General features: G+C 46.9%; 1 protein-coding gene across 1 annotated transcript; it reads left to right on the forward strand.

The window, feature by feature from the left end:
* Positions 1–3,005: 3,005 nt before the first annotated feature.
* LOC122204054 (putative SEC14-like protein 6) lies at positions 3,006–19,906 on the forward strand. Its single transcript, XM_042911220.1, has 6 exons — positions 3,006–3,043; positions 3,269–3,374; positions 3,451–3,590; positions 3,682–3,851; positions 4,092–4,197; positions 19,822–19,906. Exons 1-6 carry the CDS (start codon positions 3,006–3,008, stop codon positions 19,904–19,906), a joined length of 645 nt encoding a protein of 214 aa, XP_042767154.1.
* The last annotated feature ends 561 nt before the right edge of the window (positions 19,907–20,467 follow it).

A 20,467-nucleotide genomic window follows, 5' to 3' on the forward strand; every position in this document is an offset into this window, starting at 1 on the left:
CTGATTATGATATCAGGGCACGCTTATCATGGAAAATCTGGAAAGTGTAGATAAAGAGAAGCACCATGAGGGTTATAGAAATAACCTGTAATCCCACCATCACCATTATATATTTACATATAATTATTTTTTCACACAATCGAGTTCCTACATTATATACTGTTTTGTTCACTGCTAATTTCAGGAACCTCTCTCCAAGTCATTAAAAAATTTCTTTTTCCCAGGGCGCCTGGGTGGCTCAGTCTGTTGAGAGTCTGACTCTTGATTTCAGCCCAGGTCATGATCTCAGGGTTTGTGAGATCGAGCCCTGCATCGGGCTCTGCGTCTGCCAGCGTGGAGCCTGTTTGGGATTCTCTCTCTCTCTGCTCCCCTCCCTCCCTCTTTCTCTCTCTCTCTCTTAAAAAAAAACTTTTTTTTAATCTTAAAAAAGATTTCTTCTCTAGTATAGTTATAAGGCTGCAGAATGTTCCAGTGGGTGACTCTATGTGATTGATTTAAATGCTCCCTTCCTGGAAGCCCGACTTTCAGTTGGACAGAACTGGTTCCATCTGCTCCATGAACCTCTTGAATTATAAATTTGAGGACTGAAGAATGGATGGCAATGGTGAAGTGCTCTATTGTCACGTTATTATTATTTTTTTTAAGTTTATGGGGCACCTGGGTGGCTCAGTTGGTTGAGCGTCCGACTTCGGCTCAGGTCATGATCTCGCAGTCTGTGAGTTCGAGCCCTGCGTCGGGCTCTGTGCTGCCAGCTCAGAGCCTGGAGCCTGCTTCAGATTCTGTGTCTCCCTCTCTCTCTGCCCCTCCCCTGCTCATGCTCTGTCTCTCTGTCAAAAATAAATAAACATTAAAAAAAAACATTTAAAAAAAATAAAGTTTAATTATACAGGGATATCTGAAAATATTCTCATTATAAAAAATCCAAACCTTTCTGATAACATTGAAGCCTCCTGAGCCCCCCAAAATAACCATTGTCACCAGTTTCTGTGTATCTTGCAGACTCTTTTCAATACATTTCCATGCATACACACAGAAATATGCATATAAATATACAAAATATAACATAGAATAGGAGTACCTGGGTGGTTCAGTTGGTTAAGCGTCTGATTTCAGCTCAGGTCATGATCTCGTGGTTCGTGAGTTTGAGTCCCATGTCAGGCTCTGTGCTGACAGCTCAGAGCCTGGAGCCTGCCTCTAATCTGTGTCTCCCTCTCTCTCTGCCCCTCCCCCACTCGCACTCGATCTCTCTTTCAAAAAAAAAAAAACTTTAAAAAAATTTTTAAGAGTATAGATAGAATATAAACAATATAATAAAATAGAAATACCAAGAACACATGATTTAATATATTATAAGAATTATTCTGCAACTTGCTCTTTTTATTAGATAATACATATGGCTTCCAGATTTGTCCATCTGAGAATGTTTTAATACAACTTGTCCTTTTTAATGATTGTATAGTATTTCACAGGGTAGAGGGGTCAGCATTTACATAACCAGCCCACTAGGGGTGGACATTCAGGTTGTTTCCAATGTTTCATTATTATGAACTCTTCAATGTGGAAAACCTACACACTTTCCTTACACAAATGTGTGAGTGTTTTTCTCAGGTGGATCTCAAGAGGTGGGGCCACTGGGTCATGGGCTGCCTTAACTGAGAGGTAAGAAAACTGCACTCTAACAGAGAAGGGAATGGCTCAAAGTCACAGGTTGGTGACTGTGGAGATGTGACCTTTTGGGTTATCCACCTTATGGTTTTTTTTTTAAGTTTATTTATTAATTTTAGAGAGAGAGTGTGTGTGCATGCACAAGTAGGGGAGGGGCAGAGAGAGAGGGAGAGAGAGAATCCCAAGCAAGATCTGTGTTGCTGTCAACGCAGAGTCCAGTGCGGGGCTCGATCCCATGAACCATGAGATCATGACCTGAGCCAAAATCAAGAGTCAGACCCTTAACCAACTGAATTACCCAGGTGTCCCTCCTCCTTATGTATTTTAAGTCATTCACAGTCTGAACCAGTAGTTCTCAAAGTGTGGTCCTGGAACCCTGAGGGCTCCCAAGACCCTTTCAGGGGGCCCTCAAGGTCTAAACTATTTTCATAATAATATCTAGATGTTATTTGCCTTTTTCACTCTCATCCTCTCATGTATATACACCAGAGTTTCCCAGAGGCTACATGATGTGTGATGACATTCTTGCTCTGAATCTAAGGGACTGCATTGGGTTTCTTTTATCACTGGTGTGGTAAGAATTTTTCTTTATGCTAATTGATGTTTTAATTTTTTGTTTATTTATTGCCTCCTGGTATCTCTTGCCCATTTTCTAGAAAAGTATTTTTGCTATTGATTTATAAGTGCTCTTTACTTATTAAGTGCATTGACCTTTTCTGTCATATTTGTGGCATGTTCCCCAGTTTGTAGTTTTCCTGCTATCTTTGGCTTTTGACTTTGTGTTATGTTACATTCATGGGGCTTTTCCTTTGGTTTCTCCATTGCTTTTATGTTTCAGTAGTTCATACCTATTGTAGGATACGTTAGATACTTTCCTCTGCTTTTTTTTTTTTAAGTTTGTTTTGAGAGAGAGAGACCACATGAGCATGAGGGAGGGGCAGAGAGGGAGGGAGAGAGAGAGAATCCCAAGCAGGCTCTGAACCGTCAGCGAGGTGCCCAGTGTGGGACTTGAACTCATGAACCATGAGATGATTACCTGAGCCGAAATCAAGAGTCAGATGCTTAACTGACTGTGCCACCCAGGTGACCCTACCTCTGCTTTCTTCTACTTTGTTCCTACAATAACATTCCTTTGTCTATGGACCACCATTGGCTATCTCAGAGCAGCTTGTGGGAGAACTGACACAAGCTTGTCCCCAGTTCTGGGGGTGCTGGAGCTGTAGATGCTGAGGGGAGAGGCTGATTGGAAGTTCAGTTTCTAAGGGAAAGGAAGCCCAGGTCAGAGATAGCCCCTCCTCGGCTTTGGGTTCCACGAGGCGCTAGTCTGAGTCCCTACTAAGATGGCCAAGGGGCCAACACCTGGACAGATGAGGGCAGGGTGCTGGGTCTAGAGGGGCAGGCCTGGGGGCAGGAACTGGTCAACACAGGTGCATATGGTAAACCCCCAGCCTAGATCTACAGTCTCTTAGCTTCTTCCCCTAAGGGCACCAGAAGCATGCCAGGGATAGGAAGCAGTATGCCACAGGAAAGCACTGGGCTTGGCGTCTCTTGCCTCTTTCAAGCCTTCCTGAGACCCCACAGGTCCCCTCTCCTCCTCCCACAGGCAATGGAAGCAGGAGCTGCCAAAGTTCATCAGCCCTGAGCAGCTGCCCGTGGAGTTTGGGGGGACCATGACTGATCCTGATGGCAACCCCAAGTGCCTGACCAAGGTACCCCGTGCCCAGAGGGTGAGAAGGGAGGGCTGATGGCTGGGGTCAGTGCTCACTCAGCAGCCCTCACCCACAGATCAACTATGGGAGTGAGGTGCCCAAGAGCTACTACCTGCGCAACCAGGTGAGGATGCAGTATGAGCACAAGATGACGGTGGCCCGAGGCTCCTTCGTGCAGCTGGAGAACGAAATCCTGTTCCCGGGCTGTGTGCTCAGGTAGGGATGGCGGCCACTCCACACCTGGGCCCGGCTGGGAGCGGCCCAGAGCCCCAGCGGGTGGTCATTAATAGGGCCCTGTCCCCTGCAGGTGGCAGTTCGCATCACATGGGGCAGACATCGGCTTCGGGGTTTTCCTGAAGACCAAGACGGGTGAGCGGAAGCGGGCGGGGGAGATGGTGGAGGTGCTCCCCATCCGGCGCTACAAAGCCCACCTGGTACCTGAGGACGGGAGCCTCGCCTGCCTCAAGGCTGGCATCTGTCAGTATTGGCAGCGAACAGCTCCACTAGGAGCTGGGGGGCTGGAGGCAGGCGCCTCAAGGTGCATCCAGGCTTTGCCACGTGGGGGCCCCTGGCTCCGGTGGATACAATGTATAGCCGGCTTCAGGCTCTCAGTCATGACAATGGCTCCCTGGTCTGGGTCCTGGTACAAGGATTTACACCATGGAGGATGAGGTCCTGGGTGGGTCACCCTGTCTGAATGTCTGTCTCTCAATGCAGATGTCTTGAGGTTTGATAACACTTACAGCCTAGTTCATTCCAAACACATCAACTCCACTGTGGAGGTGCTGCTCACTGACCAAACCTTTGTGAAGAAGACGGAGAGGTCCTGGGCAAACCTTGTGGCTCCCACAGGCTCCCCTTTGATCTCTGGGTCCACAGTGAATTCACAGCCTTCCCTGGCCAGACCCCCTCCAACCTCCCCAGGGATGGGAATCCTACAACAGCTGCTCCCAGCCCATCTGTCACAGTGGGTCTGCGTCTTAGGACCGTGTCACTGCTGGGACCGTGTCCCGGTGGCCAGACAGCCACAGCGAAGCAACCAAAACACTCTATCCTCCTGGGACCTCAGGCTCAGTGAAAACTCTAGGCTCTTTTCTATGAGCCAATACCAAGTCATGAGTTACTGTTCTAACACTTGAGGTATAGTAAGACCAACAGATCTGGAAAGAATTGCCGTTGAAAAGATAATTTATTACTCACAGTTCCCAAGAGGAGGAGATGGAGATGCCAAGCCACAGAGAGCCACATGGAGAAATCGACAAATGGAAGAAACGTCAGGGTTCCTCATGAGGTAGAGGGGGAGAGGAACAGGGCGGGAGTTTTAGTTATGGTTTTCCCTGGAAGGAATGGGTGTGGCAGGGAAATCATTAGGATTAGCTAGTTTGCATAATGTCAGCAGGCTCTGGGGCATAGGGACTGCCCTAGGTAATAGGGTGATCAGGGCAAGGAAATAGTGTGGCCCTAAGTGCTAGAGCCAGCACTGGAGGTGGTTGGAGTGTAGGCTCTGTATTAGTTGGTTTGCATTTGAAAAGCGCAATCCTGGGTGAGTTGTTTGCTGTCTCTAGGAACTGGCTATCCCTGGGAGACACAGTTCCTCCCGGGGTCAGCAAGGCCCCAGATGTCAGAGCATCAGAATATAGAAAATAGAAGACAAGGTTGATACAGTTAATACAGAAGACAAGGCAATACAGCAATCACCACTCTGAATTGAAATTCAGCCTCAGGGGCACCTGGGTGGCTCAGTGGGCTTAGCTTCCAACTTTGGCTCAGGTCATATCTCATGGTTCCTGAGTTCGGGCCCCACATAGGGCTGACTGCTGTCAACCTGTCAACGTTAGAGCCCGCTTCAGATCCTCTGTCCCCCTCTCTCTGCCCCTCCCCCACTGGCATTTTGCCCAAAATAAATAAATATTTTTAAAAAAGGAATTCAACCTTAGAGCTTTCCCCATCTAGAAAGAAATTTTGACTCATAAACTTTCCATTCCAGTGTTAGGGCATCTGAGAATGTCTTCATTGTCTGGTTCTCCATCTAAACTCTCCCTTAAGATTTTATTTTATTTTATTTTCAGTTTATGTATTTATTTTGAGAGAGCACAAGTGCACAAATAGGGGAGGGGCAGAGAGAGAGAGAGGGAGAGAGACAGAATCGCAAGCAGGCTCTGCACTGTCAGCGCACAGCCCGACACAGGGCTCAGACTCACCAACCGTGAGATTGTGACCCAAGCTGAAGTCGGAGGCTTAACTGACTGAGCCACGCAGGCGCCCCTTCATTAAGGTTTTAGACTCAGCCTCGGACTGAGCTGATGTCAGGTCCCACGGGCGCATTAGGTTAGATCTCAACAGAGATTCTGGCCTAAGCATTCCACTACTCACACACATTGTCCCCGCTTGCTGTCAGTATGGTAGCCAGCCAAACTACTTCTTTCATTGGCCACTTGGCAAACATGGCCAAATATGGCCACCTGTGCAAATACAGAAATGTGGGCATTCAACAGGTCTTTCTTAGTGACCCCACATAGGCTCCTAGGGGTCATTGCCTTCATTTTTAAGGGCTCACCATAATCCACCCCTACTCAACAATCTGTCCCAGAATTTTGGTAGCAAGTTTACTCAGCTGATTCCTGATTGGCTGGTTCCTACCATCCTCCATGATTCTACCATGTTATCTCGCACAGACGGCACCAAGGAACTGGGGTTGGCAGGGAGGGGAGGTGGTTGAGGGAGGTTAGCTGGAGGTGCCATGTGGGCTGCAGCTTAGTGGGGGAGGGGAGGGCACTGGGGAGCCAAGGCAAGGGTCGAGGGGTTTCCCATGATCTGCCATATCCCACCCATCACCCCATCTGCTTCTAGCATCTGCCCTTGCTACAGTCTTCTTGAAACGTGGGCCGAAGGCCAGAGCCATTGGCCAGATAATGGACACGTCCACAGCTGTCCCCACCTGCCTCCTCTCCCACTGTCCCCCCATCCAAAGCCTCCACTCCAGGCTCACCCTCCCCTGCCCCAAATCTCTGTCTTTGTTCAAGCTGTCTCCTCACCTAGAAGGCCTGCCTTTCTCCCCCTGTACAAATTTTCTCTCCAGCAGGCAGTGCTGAGTCAGAGTGAGGGCATGTACTTAGTAATTTATACCTGTGAGACTCTTTCTTTTTATCATACAATCCTGGGAGCTTTGACAAACGCATACAGTCCCATAACCACTGCCACAATCAGGACACATAGCAGCTCCATCACCCCCCAAATTCCCTCCTGCTATCCCTTTGAGAGGTTTTGGAGTGGTGGGGGTCTGGAGCTGATGGCCAAGAAAGAATTCTTGAGACATCTTTGGTGCAAAAAGGTGATTTTTATTGAAGCACAGGGACAGGATCCCTGGGCAGAAAGGGCTTCACTGGGGTTGTGAGGAGTGACTGATCACATACTATGGAGTTGGGGGAGGTAAAGGCAAAAGGGAGGCCTGTGAAAGGACTTTCATATGCTTCTAAGATAATGGAGGCTTTGTTATTGTTCCGGTAAGGTTGTTTTCCCTTTAGTAAGACATTAACATTAAGACAGTAGGCAGTTGGGGCACCTGGGTGGCTCAGTCAGTTAAGCAAGCGGCTGACTTCAGTTGAGGTCATGATCTCATGGTTTGCGAGTTGGAGTCCTGCCTTGGGCTCCAGCTAGAGTTCCAGCCTCATATCAGGCTCTCTGCCCCACACAGGGCTCTGCATGCTGACAGTGCCTGCTTGGGATTCTCTCCCTCTCTGCCCCTCCCCGACTTGTTCTCTTCCTCTGTCTCTCTCTCTCTCTCTCTCTCTCTCTGTCTCTCAAAATAAATAAATAAACTTAAAAAAGAGAAAGACAGTAGGGAATGCTGGAGAAATGTTATACTCTGTATATGCCTTAATTCAATGAGCAACAGGTTATAAAGAAATTTAATTTTACCTACCATTTCCTTCTTGTCTTTGTTCCCCACAACACTATGGAGGGGAGGGTGATGTTGGGGCTCTAGGAAACTGAGTCTATAGGTTTCTGGAGATAAGGCTATTGATAAGATTGCCTTTTCTTGTAATTTACTAATACATTTGTAAACTGACAGAGACTCAGGTCCTATGTGACTGTGATCTCGATCAGTTAACCATTTGTTTTCGCCTCTTAGCTTTAGGGCAGCCAGGAGTGCCTGAGGAACATCACACATATCTCATGGGGTGGGGGGAAGGGGGTGGTGTTCACTAGCTTGTGCTTTGTCCTCAGCTTGCCTTATGTTCCCTCATCACCTTTGTGGTCAACCCCTCCCCCAGTCCAGCCCTGACAACTGCTGATCCCCTCCCCCAGCCCAGCCCTGACAACTGCTGATCTGTTCTGTAATGCTGCAGTTGACTTTTCCAAAATGCCATGCGGATGGCATCATACAGTATGTGGCCTTTTGGAGCTGGCTTTCTTCACTCGGCATACTGCCCAGAGATTCATCTGTGTTGTTGCATGTGGTTGGTTCCTTTTTGTGGCTGAGTAATATTCTGTTGTGCCGATGCACCACAGAGTGTTTATCCATTTCCCAGTTGAAGACTAGCTGCACTTCCAGTTTGGAGCAATGACTAATGAAACTGCTAGGTGCATTTGTGTCAGGTTTTTGTGTGATCCTGTCTTCATCGATCCAGGGTAAATGCCCAGGGGTGGGATCACCGCTGAGCTGCTTGTTGGGGTATGTTTAATGTTGTAGGAAACTGGCCAACTGTTTTGCATCACTTTGCATTCCCACCAGAGTGTTTGAGTGCTCCATTTGCTCCACATCCAGGGCCTTGATATTACTAGTTATTCTGGTGTAGCTACTCTAGAAGGTACGTGGTTATGTTTCTGTGGTTTTAATTTACATTGCTAATGACTAGTGATGTTGAGCATCTTTTCGAAAATAGGGCACAGTCTGTGAGATAAGGCAGACCCAAGTTCAAGTCCTTTTTCTGGCACTTGTCTGACCTTAATCAGATCTCTCTGAGGCTGTTTCTTCACTGGAAAGTGGGGAAGCCAACAGTACTTAGAGTGGCTGCTATGAGGAGAAATGAGAGCCACAGGCACAGAGCAAGTGGGTGGGGAACAGCAGCTACTAATGGGTGCTGATAACAAGTGTTAGAGACCTACATGCACCTGTCCCACAAGCCTTGCCCAGACAGCTTCATCTCTCCTGCTGTTCTCCCCCTGGCTAGCCCAAAAGTCCCTCTGTTATTTACCCCAGCTCTGATCTCCCAGTGTACTCCGGTGCCCTCCACCATCTCCCCTCAGCTGGCTGCTGGCGTCCTAGTGTGGCCAACCCTGACCCTGATCTCTTGCACATAGGACTCAGTGACCCCCCTTATATCTGCCCCTGAATTTTACCTTCTCACTTACCCTGTTCCTGGACTTTCTTCTCTTAATTCAGCCAATAGCTCAAAACACCTGCTCTCCTCAGGCCATTAGAGAGCCGTCCCCCATTCCCCCCTGCAGGGACTGCTCGCCAGATCCGGGGCACGTGTCTTGTGTTCTCTGTGGCCCCGTCCAGCCTGGGCTGATTCAGTGCCCATTGGTTTCCACTGCCATTAGCTTGTGAACTTACACATCTTTCCATAGACTCTTTGCTCTGGGTGGTGAGTGCCCCTCCAGACCTGGGAGAATCATCCTTAGTAAATGATCTTGCATCTATTCCAACTCAACAAATTTCATGGAGTGGTAACGCAGACTGCAGCCACCCACTTGGGCTCTGGATGCTGGGCATTAGGCCTGCGAACTATCCGGCTCTCAGAACATCCCCCATTCTGGGGTCAGTGCAATCTTGGCCATGAGGCAATGACTCTGGCAGCAGGGTAAGAAGCCCCCTTGTGCAGTGCATGTCCCCCCCACCCCTGCTGCCCTGGCCAGGCCTGGGATTGTCCACTCACCCCAGGCCTCCAGGACACCACCACCCTGTAGCCATATAAGAGGCTGCTAGTGTACCTTAGGGGCAGAGAGGAAAGGAAGCCTAGAGGTCTTCTTCTGGGAGCACACATGGCCCTTGGCCAAGACCTGGGTGGGCTCCTGGCCTGAAGGACCTATTGTAGGCAGCTGAGGGTTGGCAGTACATGCAGGAGCTCCTAATGTTTCCCGTCCACAGTTTCCACTGACCGTCTCCAGCACTGGGCCAGTGCAGGGCGTGGAGCTGTTGCTTGCTGAATGAATAAACGATGCCAAGTTCCTCCTCCTCTGCTGTGCGTAGGGCTCTGATGAATTTCTGGGATGCTCTGCTAAGAGGCTCGTCTTCTGCACCATAACCCCAGGGGCTCCTGTCACACCCATGGTCTCCTGGGCCTGGGCTTCAGGCTGTCAGCCAAAGGCAGCCTCTGTGAGCAGAAGCCCCCCATGTCCTGCAACCTGAACTCAACAAGCAATGGATGTTCGACCAGCCTCACCACCAGAACAGGCCTAGGGGCTGAGCCTTCCAGAGTTCAGGCTTCAGAAAACTAGTCCCCCTGCCAAGGACTGGGGAGGCTTTGGTGTGGCTCCACTCACAAGGCTCTTCCAAGGCCTTGATGCTCATTCTACAGCTCCTGCCTCTTCTAAAGGGTCCCTACTCATCCTTTTGTCTCTCTTTCTGTCTCCTCAATCCTGCCCTACACTTGGGCTTAACTTTCTATTCCAAAGACCCTCTTTTCCTGTCTCTCTATGCCTTCCCACTGAGCATGTCCTGTCCAGAGGAGATGGCCAGGCCCCACGGGGCCTATGTGCTGACACTTCCCAGATGGGACATCTGGGGTTGGGGAGAGCAGGGACTCCAGAGTCCTGGGCTCTTTGTGCTTCTGCCTTTAAGAAAAAAAAAAATTGTGTTCCTCAAAATTAAAAAAAAAATTTTTAATGTTTGTTTATTTTTGAGAGAGACCGAGAGACAGAGAGACAGAGAGTGAGTGGAGGAGGGACAGAGAAAGAAGGAGACACAAAATCCAAAATGAGCACCAGGCTCTGAGCTGTCAGCACAGAGCCTGATGCAGGGCTCAAACCCATAGACTGTGAGATCATGACCTGAGCCAAAGTTGGCTGCTTAACCGACTGAGCCACCCAGGCGCCCCTGTGTTCATCAAAATTTAAACATAGAATTGTCATATGACCTAGCAATTCTACTCCTAGGTAGATACCCACAACACTTGAAAAACAGGGGTTCAGGGGCGCCTGGGTGGCTCAGTCGGTTAAGCGTCTGACTTCAGTTCAGGTCACAATCTCATGGTTCGTGAGTTTGAGCCCTGCATTGGGCTCTGCTGACAGCTCAGAGCCTGGAGCCTGCTTTGGATTCTGTGTCTCCCTTTCTCTCTGCCCCGCCCTTGCTACTGCTCTGTCTCTCTCACTCTCTCAAAAATAGATAAACATTTAAAAAATTGTTTTAGAAAAACAGGGGTTCAAACAAAGACTTGTACACCCAGGTTCACAGCAGCACTATTCACAATAGCTAAAAGGTAAAAACAACCAAGAGTCCATCAATAGATGAATGGATAAATACAATGGGTATATCTACACAATAGAATAGTATTCATTCATAAAAAGGAATGAAGTACTGATACACATTATAACATGGATGACCCCTGAAAACATTGTGCTAAGTGAACAAAGCCACACACAAAAGATCACATATTGTATGATGCATTGAATGTGAATTATCCAGAATAGGTAAATCCAGAGACAGAAAGCATATTGGTGGTTGCCAGAAGCTGGGGAAAGGTGGGAAATGGGCAGTGATTGTTTAATGGGGGTTCTCCACACCTGGGTGGCTCAGTCAGTTAAACATCCGACTTCGGCTCAGGTCATGATCTCACGGTTTGTGGGTTCAAGCCCCGCGTCAGGTTCTGTACTGACAGCTCAGAGCCTAGAGCCTGTTTAGGATTCTGTCTCCCTCTCTCTCTGCCCCTCCCCAGTTGTGCTTGCTCTCTCTCTCTCTCTCTCTCAAAAATAAATAAACATTAAAAAAATTTAATAGAGTTTCTCCTTTTGGGTTGATGAAATGTTTTGGAACTAGGTAGAGGTAGTGGTTGGACAACATTTTGACAAATAATGCCACTGAATGGCACACTTTAAATTAGTTAATTTTATGTTATGCAAATTTTACTCCAATAAGAAATTTTTTAAAAATAACATTTGTGGGGGCACCTGGTTGGCTCAGTGGGTAGAGCATGTGACTCTTGATCTCAGGGTTGTGAGTTTGAGCCCCACATTGGGAGAGAGTTTACTCAAAAAACAATAAGTAAATAAAAATAAAATAACACTTGTGGATTCCTTCATCTCAAATATATAAGCAATACACATGCAAAGAAATAAAATCCATGGGAGATACGAGTTGGCCACATAGTCATGGAAAAATAAAGAACTACATAAAGAACAGAAGGGCTGACCAACTTTATAAAGTCAGACTTTATAATAGGTGAGAAGGGGGTCAAAGAAGGGGCCACACACAATAACCAAGAAGAAGGATGCGTCAATAGTATGTTCCAAGACTGTGCGGTCCAATACAGTGGTAATCAGCCACGATTTAAATTTAAACAACTAAAATAAAAAATTCAGTTCTTCAGTTCATTAGCCATATTTCAAGGACTCGGTAGCCACATGTGGTTAGTGGCTGCTGCAAAGACTTTATCCTTGACCAAGTTCAGCATGGCTTCTAGCTGCTTGTGCCCATGTTCCTAGGATTGCCCCAATTCCCTTAAAATGCCCACTGACAAGCTTGCAATTATAAATCCTTTCTCTACCCCTGTGAGAGGTAAATCATCTACCACCCAAAACTATTGCATCAAGGACCTGAAAGCCATCTCTTTCAAAGTCAAACATTCAAGAAGATGACTTTTGATCCTGCTCCCAGTTCCTGTGGGAGGGTAAAAGCCTAAGTTGGGGGGTGGGAGTGAATGGGAGGGAGGATGCTTACTCCAATTAGCACCACTACCTCCCTAAAAATACAAGAATTTTGTTTGCCTTAACTAGTTAGTGTCTGGCTTTGTTGCTCCTTGGCATTACCAAGTTAGACGGCGTGGACATAGGACATGTCCATCATTGGGGAAAATTCTATTGGGCAGTACTATATAACATGATGACATCATGAAATCTTCCCAAGGGAGGGGGGGCCCCTGAGCCAAACTGATCCTTTATCTCCTTGGAGAGGACACCTCCAAATAGCTCAACCAATGAAGCAGAATATTTAAAAAGCAAATCAGACCAATGATTCATAATAACAGAAAAGCATAAAAAGCCATTTTGGAGAAAGGAAGGGCACTTTAAGTTGTAAACAAACAAGTGAACCGTGTGTAAAAGGTGTGAACTTTAAGTCTGACTGAGGTAAAAAGTAAAGTTTATAGACAGTCAATTCAGTCTGGCTTTAATCCCCTTGGGAGAAAACCCCAGATTCCGTGCTCCCCTAGTCCAGTTAATTGGCTTGTAACTCAGAACTGTGACACCAAGAAGTATTTACATTTTCACTTGGGCCTATTCAAATTACAACTCCAACAAAATAATTAAAGTGTAACATTGAAATTCAGCAGAGATGTCAAATTATAGAGCTGTAATCCTGTGGTTATGTTGTAGGAAGGTATGAAAGAAGTATAGAAATAACCAATAAACAAATGAAGTTCAAGTGGAATATTTAGGAACAAGCTTAAGTATTATTGTAGCAATTTTGAGAATCATTGGATTTCTGCCTTTGCTGTTCAAAGTATTTGAAGTGCTCAAAATTACCACTTGTAATGAGTTGGTAATTTACAGGTAGAGTATAACTCCCACAGACCAGTCAGGCACTGAGCAACTTTCAGCCTTCATATTCCCCAAGCAAGTTTGCCAACAGGGTGCCGGTTTGGGATAGAGGTGAGACTCTGACCTGTCCCTGATCACTGTTTGCTCTCTGTTTCCTCTCCCACATCCACCATGAATTTATGCAATAGCCTCCTGACCAGTTTCCTGCTCTGAACATCTGCTCTGTCATTCTTCACTTGGGCCCAGGGTTATCTTCCTGGCACAGGGAGAATCATCAGTTTCTGCCTCTAAAGCTATCACTTTCTTTTTTCCTTCCTTCCTTCCTTCCTTCCTTCCTTCCTTCCTTCCTTCCTTCCTTTCTTTCTTCAGAGTGGGGCAGAGGGAGAGGGAGAGAGACAATCTTTTCCTTTTAGTATTTATTTATTTTGGGGAGAGTGCAAGCAGGGGAGGGGCAGAAAGAGGAGGAGAGATGATCCAAAGTGGGCTCTGTGCTGACACACTGATAGCAGTGAGCCTGATGTGGGGCTCAAACTCATGAACTGCGAGATCATGACCCGAACCAAAGTTGGACGCTCAACCGAGCCACCCAGGTGCCCTGGGAGAGAGAGAATCTTGGGCTCCTTGCCCAGCACAGAGCCTGATGCAGGACTTGATTTCATAACCATGAGATCATAACCTGAGCCAAAATCAAGAGCCACCCAGGGACCCCTCTAAACTTTCAAAGGCTCCCCACCAACGACAAGGCATGGCCCAAAGTCCCCAGCATGGCCTGAAGTTCTTTCATGACCTGACCTCAATCTTTTTGAAGTCCCTGCCCTCATGGCCCCTCTCCCCTCTCTTACCTCTATGAGTTTCTTCGTCTCTACCCAGAATGTCTTCTTCCCGTTCCCACCTTAGAGGCCCAGCCCAAAGACCATCTCTTCTGGGGGACATTTCAGGACCCCCCTAGTGCAGAGTTCTTGCTTATGTCTTTACTAAAACAATCTATCTTCAGGGATCCAAGACAGGTAGTGTTTAAAGATCCAGGCCTTGGGTACAGACAAATAAGGGTTCAAATCCTAGCTCTGGGTCTTACTAGCCTCTCAGTTGCTGCCCATGTAAATGAGCACATGGGTCCAATGGTGAGCACAACAAATATGGCCTGTGCCTTCATGGGGCTGACAGTTAAGGGGGTGAGTCAAATAGTCGAACCAAGGAATGTCTAATGAGAACAATATTCTGGAATAGAGGATCACGGTTCTGAGCATTTAACTGGGGATCAGAGAAGTTGAGGCAGCACTAATGAGGCAGTGCAGGAAGAGGAGGCAAGGAAAGAGTATTCAAGTTGAGAGAATGGCGTGTGCAAAGGCCCTATGGCAGGAGAGAGCAGCAAGGGGAGAGAGAGATAGCTCTATACACTCCCTACCTGATGTTCTGTGGCTTGGGAAAGGCCAGAGACCTCCTGGCTTTTGTGAGGGAAGAAAGATAGAAATGCAGTTGTGGTCCCAGACCCCTAACCCATGTTTTTCCTCCCTGGTCCCAGGTCTTTAGGGTTATTGGTCAGGCTCCCACTGCCCACCCCTCCCTCTCCCAGACCCTTGTGACTACCCCCCTTCTTAGAGTTAGAGCGTAGAGGATATGTGGCCACACCAGACCCCACCTTTTCCTGGGGTCATCCTGAGTTGGTGGTGGGAGCCAACAGAACTCTCCCCCAGCTGCTGTAAAGCCTAATCTCCACTTCCCAAGCAGGCTCAAGCATGAGGCCACACCTGCCCTGGGCATCTGTGTCAGGTAGATACTCCTTTCCAAACTCTGCACCTAGGGTAACCCAAGCCACATCCTACATATTTGGAGAGACATTCAGTGGCATCTGTCCAGCCAACAGGTCTGAAGGGTAGGACTGATTTAGCCATGATGTGGAGGGGCAGAGCAGGCAGGGGCTCCTGCAAAGAATGATCCCACTCCAACAACAGAGATGCCATTCACTCCCACAGAACTTCCTTCAGTTGGTAGATTTCAGGCTTGAATTAGGACTGCAAGCAGAGCACTTATGGCCCCTGAGAGATGCCAGGAGTTTCCAGAGCACCCAGAAGGTGGGTGGGAGAGGAAGTGCAGTGAGTGGTCAGGAGGTGTGGGATTCGGGTTACATACCATGATGATACCATCATTGTGGTTTAGCTTCTCAGCCCATGGGTCAGGGGGGACCAAGGGAATGAGCTTGAGAAGGCAGGGGGAGACAGGCACACCATGGAAGAGGGGAATTATCTGTCCCTCAAAGCACTGGAACCCAGATGGTTAGAATGAAAGTCCTCCAGGGCGTCTGGGTGGCTAAGTGGGTTCAGCGTCTGACTCTTGATTTCGGGTCATGATCTCACGGTTTGGGGGTTCCAGCCCCAAGTCTGGCTCGGCACTGTCAGTGCGAAGCCTGCTTGGGATTGTCTCTCTGCCCCTCCCCTGCTCTCTCTCTCTCTAAGTAAATAAATAAACTTAAATATATTATATATGAATAAAGAATATGAAAATTCTTTAAAAAAAAAAAAAAGAATGAAAGTGCTCCACAACCAGCCAGTAGATGACGTTTGAGGAGGTGGCATAGTGCTACAGGGTCAGGGGGAGGACATCTGCCCCTGTTAGCATGACAGGACTTGAGGGTAACCTGGAAGCATGGAGCTCGGCAGGCAGAAGGACACGACATGGGCGATGAGTGCCTGGACCGGCACCAGCCTGCCTGGATTTGCTGCTTGCTGGCTCTGAGACCTCAGAGGCTCCTTGAGCTTCAGTTTCCTGGTCCCTAAGGGGGGTGATCACAGTGCCAATCTCAGAATGTGCCAGGAGGACTACATGAACCAACCCCGCACTGTTCAAGAAGGCAACCACTAACCACCTGTGGTAGTTTGCTAGGATCGCCCTAATAAAGCACCCCAAACTGAGTGGCTTATGCAACAAAATTTATTCTCTCACAGTTCTGGAGGCTGCAAGTCCAAGATTAAAATGTCAGCAGGCTTCATTCCTTCTGAGGGCTGAGGGAGAATCTGTTCCCTGCATCTCCCCTGGCTTCTGATGGTTTCCCCACAATCTTTGGCATTTCTTGGCTTGTAGAAGCATCACCCCAATCTCTGTCTTCACCCTCACATGGTATTCTCCCCGTGGGCATGTCAGTATCCAAATTTCCCCTCTTGTTAAGGACACCAGTCACAGTGAAATAGGGGCCCATCCTTCTCCAGTATGACCTCATCTAAACTAATTACATATACAATGACCCTGTTTCCAGGTAAGGCCACATTCTGAGATACTGAGGATTAGGGCTTCGGCATACGAATTCGGGAGGGGACACAATTCAATCTAAAACACCACATGTGGCTCATTGAGCGTTTGAAATGTGGCTGGTCAGAGTTGAAATGAAATACTACATACTAAGCTGAAATACTAAATACACACTGTATTTCAGAGGCTTTGTACAAAAAAAATGCAAGATATCTCACTATTTATTTTTTAATGAGATAATTATCTTCTTTATGGATCGTGTTTACAGGTGACAAAATGATAATATTTTGGCTACCCTGTGTTAAATAAAGCATTATTAAAATTAGATTTTTTTAACATGGCTGCTAGAGAATTTGAAGTTACCTTTGTGAGGGTGTCTGGGTGGCTCAGTCGGTTAAGCGTCCCACTCTTGATTTTGGCTCAGGTCACCATCTCATGATTGTGAGATTGAGCCCCGAGAAGGACTCTGCACTGGGTGTGGACACTGCTTAAGATTTTCTCTCTCTGTCTCTCCCCGCACCCTTCTCTCCCTCAAATAAATTAAAAAAAAAAAAAATTAAAGTTACTCATGTGGCTTTCATTATTTATCTACTGGACAGTACTGAACTAATATTTACAAAGCCCTTGGAACAGGCCCGGCCCAAGGGAAATGCCTATAAATGCTGTTAAGTAAAGGCTTCTCTTTGGAGGTGACTTGTTACTTGTGGCATTTTAAAAATACGACTTTCCCCACTTCTCGGAGACTGGGAAAAGTTGGGAACATATTCCTTGCCTGGACTTCCTTTTATTGAATGGATTTTGTTGTCTATTCTGGAAGCATATGGCATATATAACGTGGTCTCATCTTTGGCAAATTCTTCCATGGTATTTTTTTTTCTGTGTCATTATAAACTCTTCATCAACCACATTAAGCACTGTGGTTTCTGGAAAAATTGTTTCCAATTTTCCTATTAACAATGCACACATAACTTTAAGTTGAAAATCCTTTCTGTTGGGCACCTGGGTGGCTCAGTCGTTTAAGCGTCTGACTTCAGCTCAGGTCATGATCTCACAGTTTGTGGGTTCGAGCCCCATGTCGGGCTCTGGGCAGACAGCCCAGCGCCTGGAGCCTGCTTCAGATTCTGTCTCCCTCTCTCTCTGCCCCTCCCCCACTCTCTGTCTCTTTGTCTCTCAAAAATAAACAAACATTAAAAAAAAACTTAAAAAAAAAATCCTTTCTGTTAGTTAGGATTGTTATTGGACAAAGTGGTAAACTATTGAAGGATCCAATGCATATTGTCAGGTCGTTTTCTAGAAAAGGTGAATTAATTACCAGTCCTGCCAGCAACGTATACATATCTCCATTTCACCAGCTTCTTCCTTTATTTATTTTTTTTTAATTTAATGTTTATTTATTTTTGAGAGAGAGAGAGAGAGTGTGAGCGGGGAATGGGCAGAGAGAGAAGGAGACACAGAATCCGAAGCAGGCTCCAGGCTCCAAGTTGTCAGCACAGAACCTGGCCAGGGCTTGAACCCACGAACCGTGAGATCATGACCTGAGCTGAAGTCCAGAACTTAACCGACCGAGCCACCCACATGCCCCCAGCTTCTTCCTTTATTATCAGATTATTTAAAAAAAAAGATGGGTGTGTGTGTGTGTGTATGTGTGTGTGTGTGTGTGTGGTTTGGTTTGTTCTGAGGCTGATTTAGCCAGGGGAAAAAAAGTATCTCATTGCTTGTATACCCATTTCTTTGATGACCTGGAATTTGAGCATTTATCCATTGGATTATTTCCCCTGTGCATTTCCTCTTCTGACAGTGTGTTGAGTCCTTTGTCCATTTCTTAGTGCCTTACTATTTTTTCTTATTAATTTACATGCATTCTTTATAAAAATATCAATTTTTGTATATTATTTTTACAAATTCACATTAGCAAATGCTGACTTAGTTGTGTGTCTTGTTTAACAGATTTTTGCATTTTTATGTAGTCAAATCGACTGTCCCCTTTGTGATTTCTGTCATTGCTTTTAAATTAAAAAAAAATGATGTTTATTTATTACTTTGAGAGAAAGAGAAAGACAGCATGAGCAGGGGAGGGGCAGAGAGAGAGACACAGACACATAATCCAAAGCAGGCTCCAGGCTCTGGGCTGTCAGCACAGAAGCTGAAGCAGGGCTCAAACCCACAAACTGTGAGATCATGACCTGAGCCAAAGCCGGCCACTTAACCACCTGAGCCACCCTGGCACCCCTGTCATTGCTTTTAAACAAAGACCATGCCCTTCCAGAGATGGGCTGTCAGTTTCACTTTCTTTTAGCTTTTTACAATGTTGTTTTTTTCTATTTGAGCGGAGAGGGAAGGACAGAGAGAGAGAGAGAGAGAGAGAGAGAATCCCAAGCAGGCTCCATGCTCAGCACAGAGCCCACAATGGGGCTCAATCCCACCACCCTGAGATCATGACTTGAGCCAAAATCATGAGTCAGACGCTCAACTGATTAAGCCACCCAGGCTACAATTTTTTTTTTAATTAAGATTTTAAATCCCTCTAGGACAGTGCTGTCCAAATGAAATAGAATGCAAATCACGAATGTGAGCCACACATGCAATTGAAATTTTTCTGGTATAGCCACATTTTTTTAAAAAGTAAAAAGAAAAGAGCACAGAGGATTTTTAGTGAAAATAGTAAAAGTATTCTGTATGATACCACAATGGTAAATATATGTCACTACATATTTGTCCAAACCCACAGAATGTACAGCACCAGAAGTAAGCCCTAATGTAAACTGTGGACTTTGGGTGATAATGATGTGTCAGTATAGGCTTATCAGTTGTAACAAATGTCCCACCCTGGTAGAGACTGTCCATAGTGGCAGAGGCTGTGCGTGTGGTGGGGAGAACAGAATATATGAGACGTCTCTATACTTTCCACTCAATTTTGCTGTAAATCTAAAACTGCCCTAAAAAATAAAACTTATTCATTTAAAAAAATTCTAAATTATAAAAAATATTTTAAAGAAACAGATGAAATCAATTTTAATAATATATCTTATTTATCCCAGTATTTCAAAAAAAGTATTCCAATATTATAATCAATGTAAGAAATTAATTAATGAAATCTTTCATTCTGGGGGTGTTAAGTCTTCACAATTTAACGTGTATTTTACACTTACGGCACATCTCTATTCCGCGAGAGTGACGAGCCAAGGTCCCAATACTTAACAGCCCCATGTGGCTCATGGCAACCAGATTGGTCAGTACAGGTCTAGAACTTGGTTCAGCCTCCAGGGAGGGCAGAGGGAGAAAGGTTCTGGTGGCTTGATTTACCTCCTCCTTCAGTTTCCACCTGCTCCTCTCTTGAAAATTCCTGCCCAGCCAAGCTGTTTTCTCACCTTTTCCATGACCTCTGCCTGGTTCCTGGATGCCATCCTGGCCACCTGTGTCAGCCGCCTCCCACCCTTGGCCTCCTGACTCCTCCATCACCCCACCTGGGGCTTCCAGCCATCCACTGCCACCTCCCATTCCCCAGCTTTCAGGCTGTAGATCTTACCCAGGAGCTCACCAGCGTGGGGCCGTCCCAGAATTTCCACCTCTGCAGCTCCCTGCTCTGGTGAAAGCATCAATAATAATAATGATGATACAATATTCCTAACATTGCACACTGACTGGTGGTGCAATGCCAGGCTAACCCCTGGTGGATCATCTTATCTAATCCTCCTGACCATCTTGAAGTCTGGAACCATTTGGCACATAAAGACTTCTATCAGCCAGTGAACACAGACAGGGCCCAGCCTGTGTTCAAGGCCAGGGGAGGGAGGATGGCGTCCCTCAGGGCAGAAGGTCCTGGGGATCACCTAGAGCGTTGAGCCAGGTTTATAGAAGGTCCCTCCATATTGCGGGGCGTGGGGGGGTGGGGGGTGGGGAAGGATCTAGGTGTGTTCCCCAGAACTTGCCCACATGTCCTTTATGCCCGCCCCCCTTCCCCTACCACGCAGGAACCTGTGGAAGCCTTGGGATGAGGACGCCTGGAGGTGGTGACACCTACAGCCCTCCCCTGGAGTCTGCGCTCTGGGAACCCTCTGGAGCCGGTCACCTCCCAGCCCCGGGTAGGGTGAGTCCTGGCCACCGCCGCCAAACAACCCGAGGGGAGGGGAGAACTGGGCGGGGCGGGGCAG

Source organism: Panthera leo, chromosome D3 (genome assembly GCF_018350215.1).
Source record: "Panthera leo isolate Ple1 chromosome D3, P.leo_Ple1_pat1.1, whole genome shotgun sequence".
Taxonomy (NCBI): domain Eukaryota; kingdom Metazoa; phylum Chordata; class Mammalia; order Carnivora; family Felidae; genus Panthera; species Panthera leo.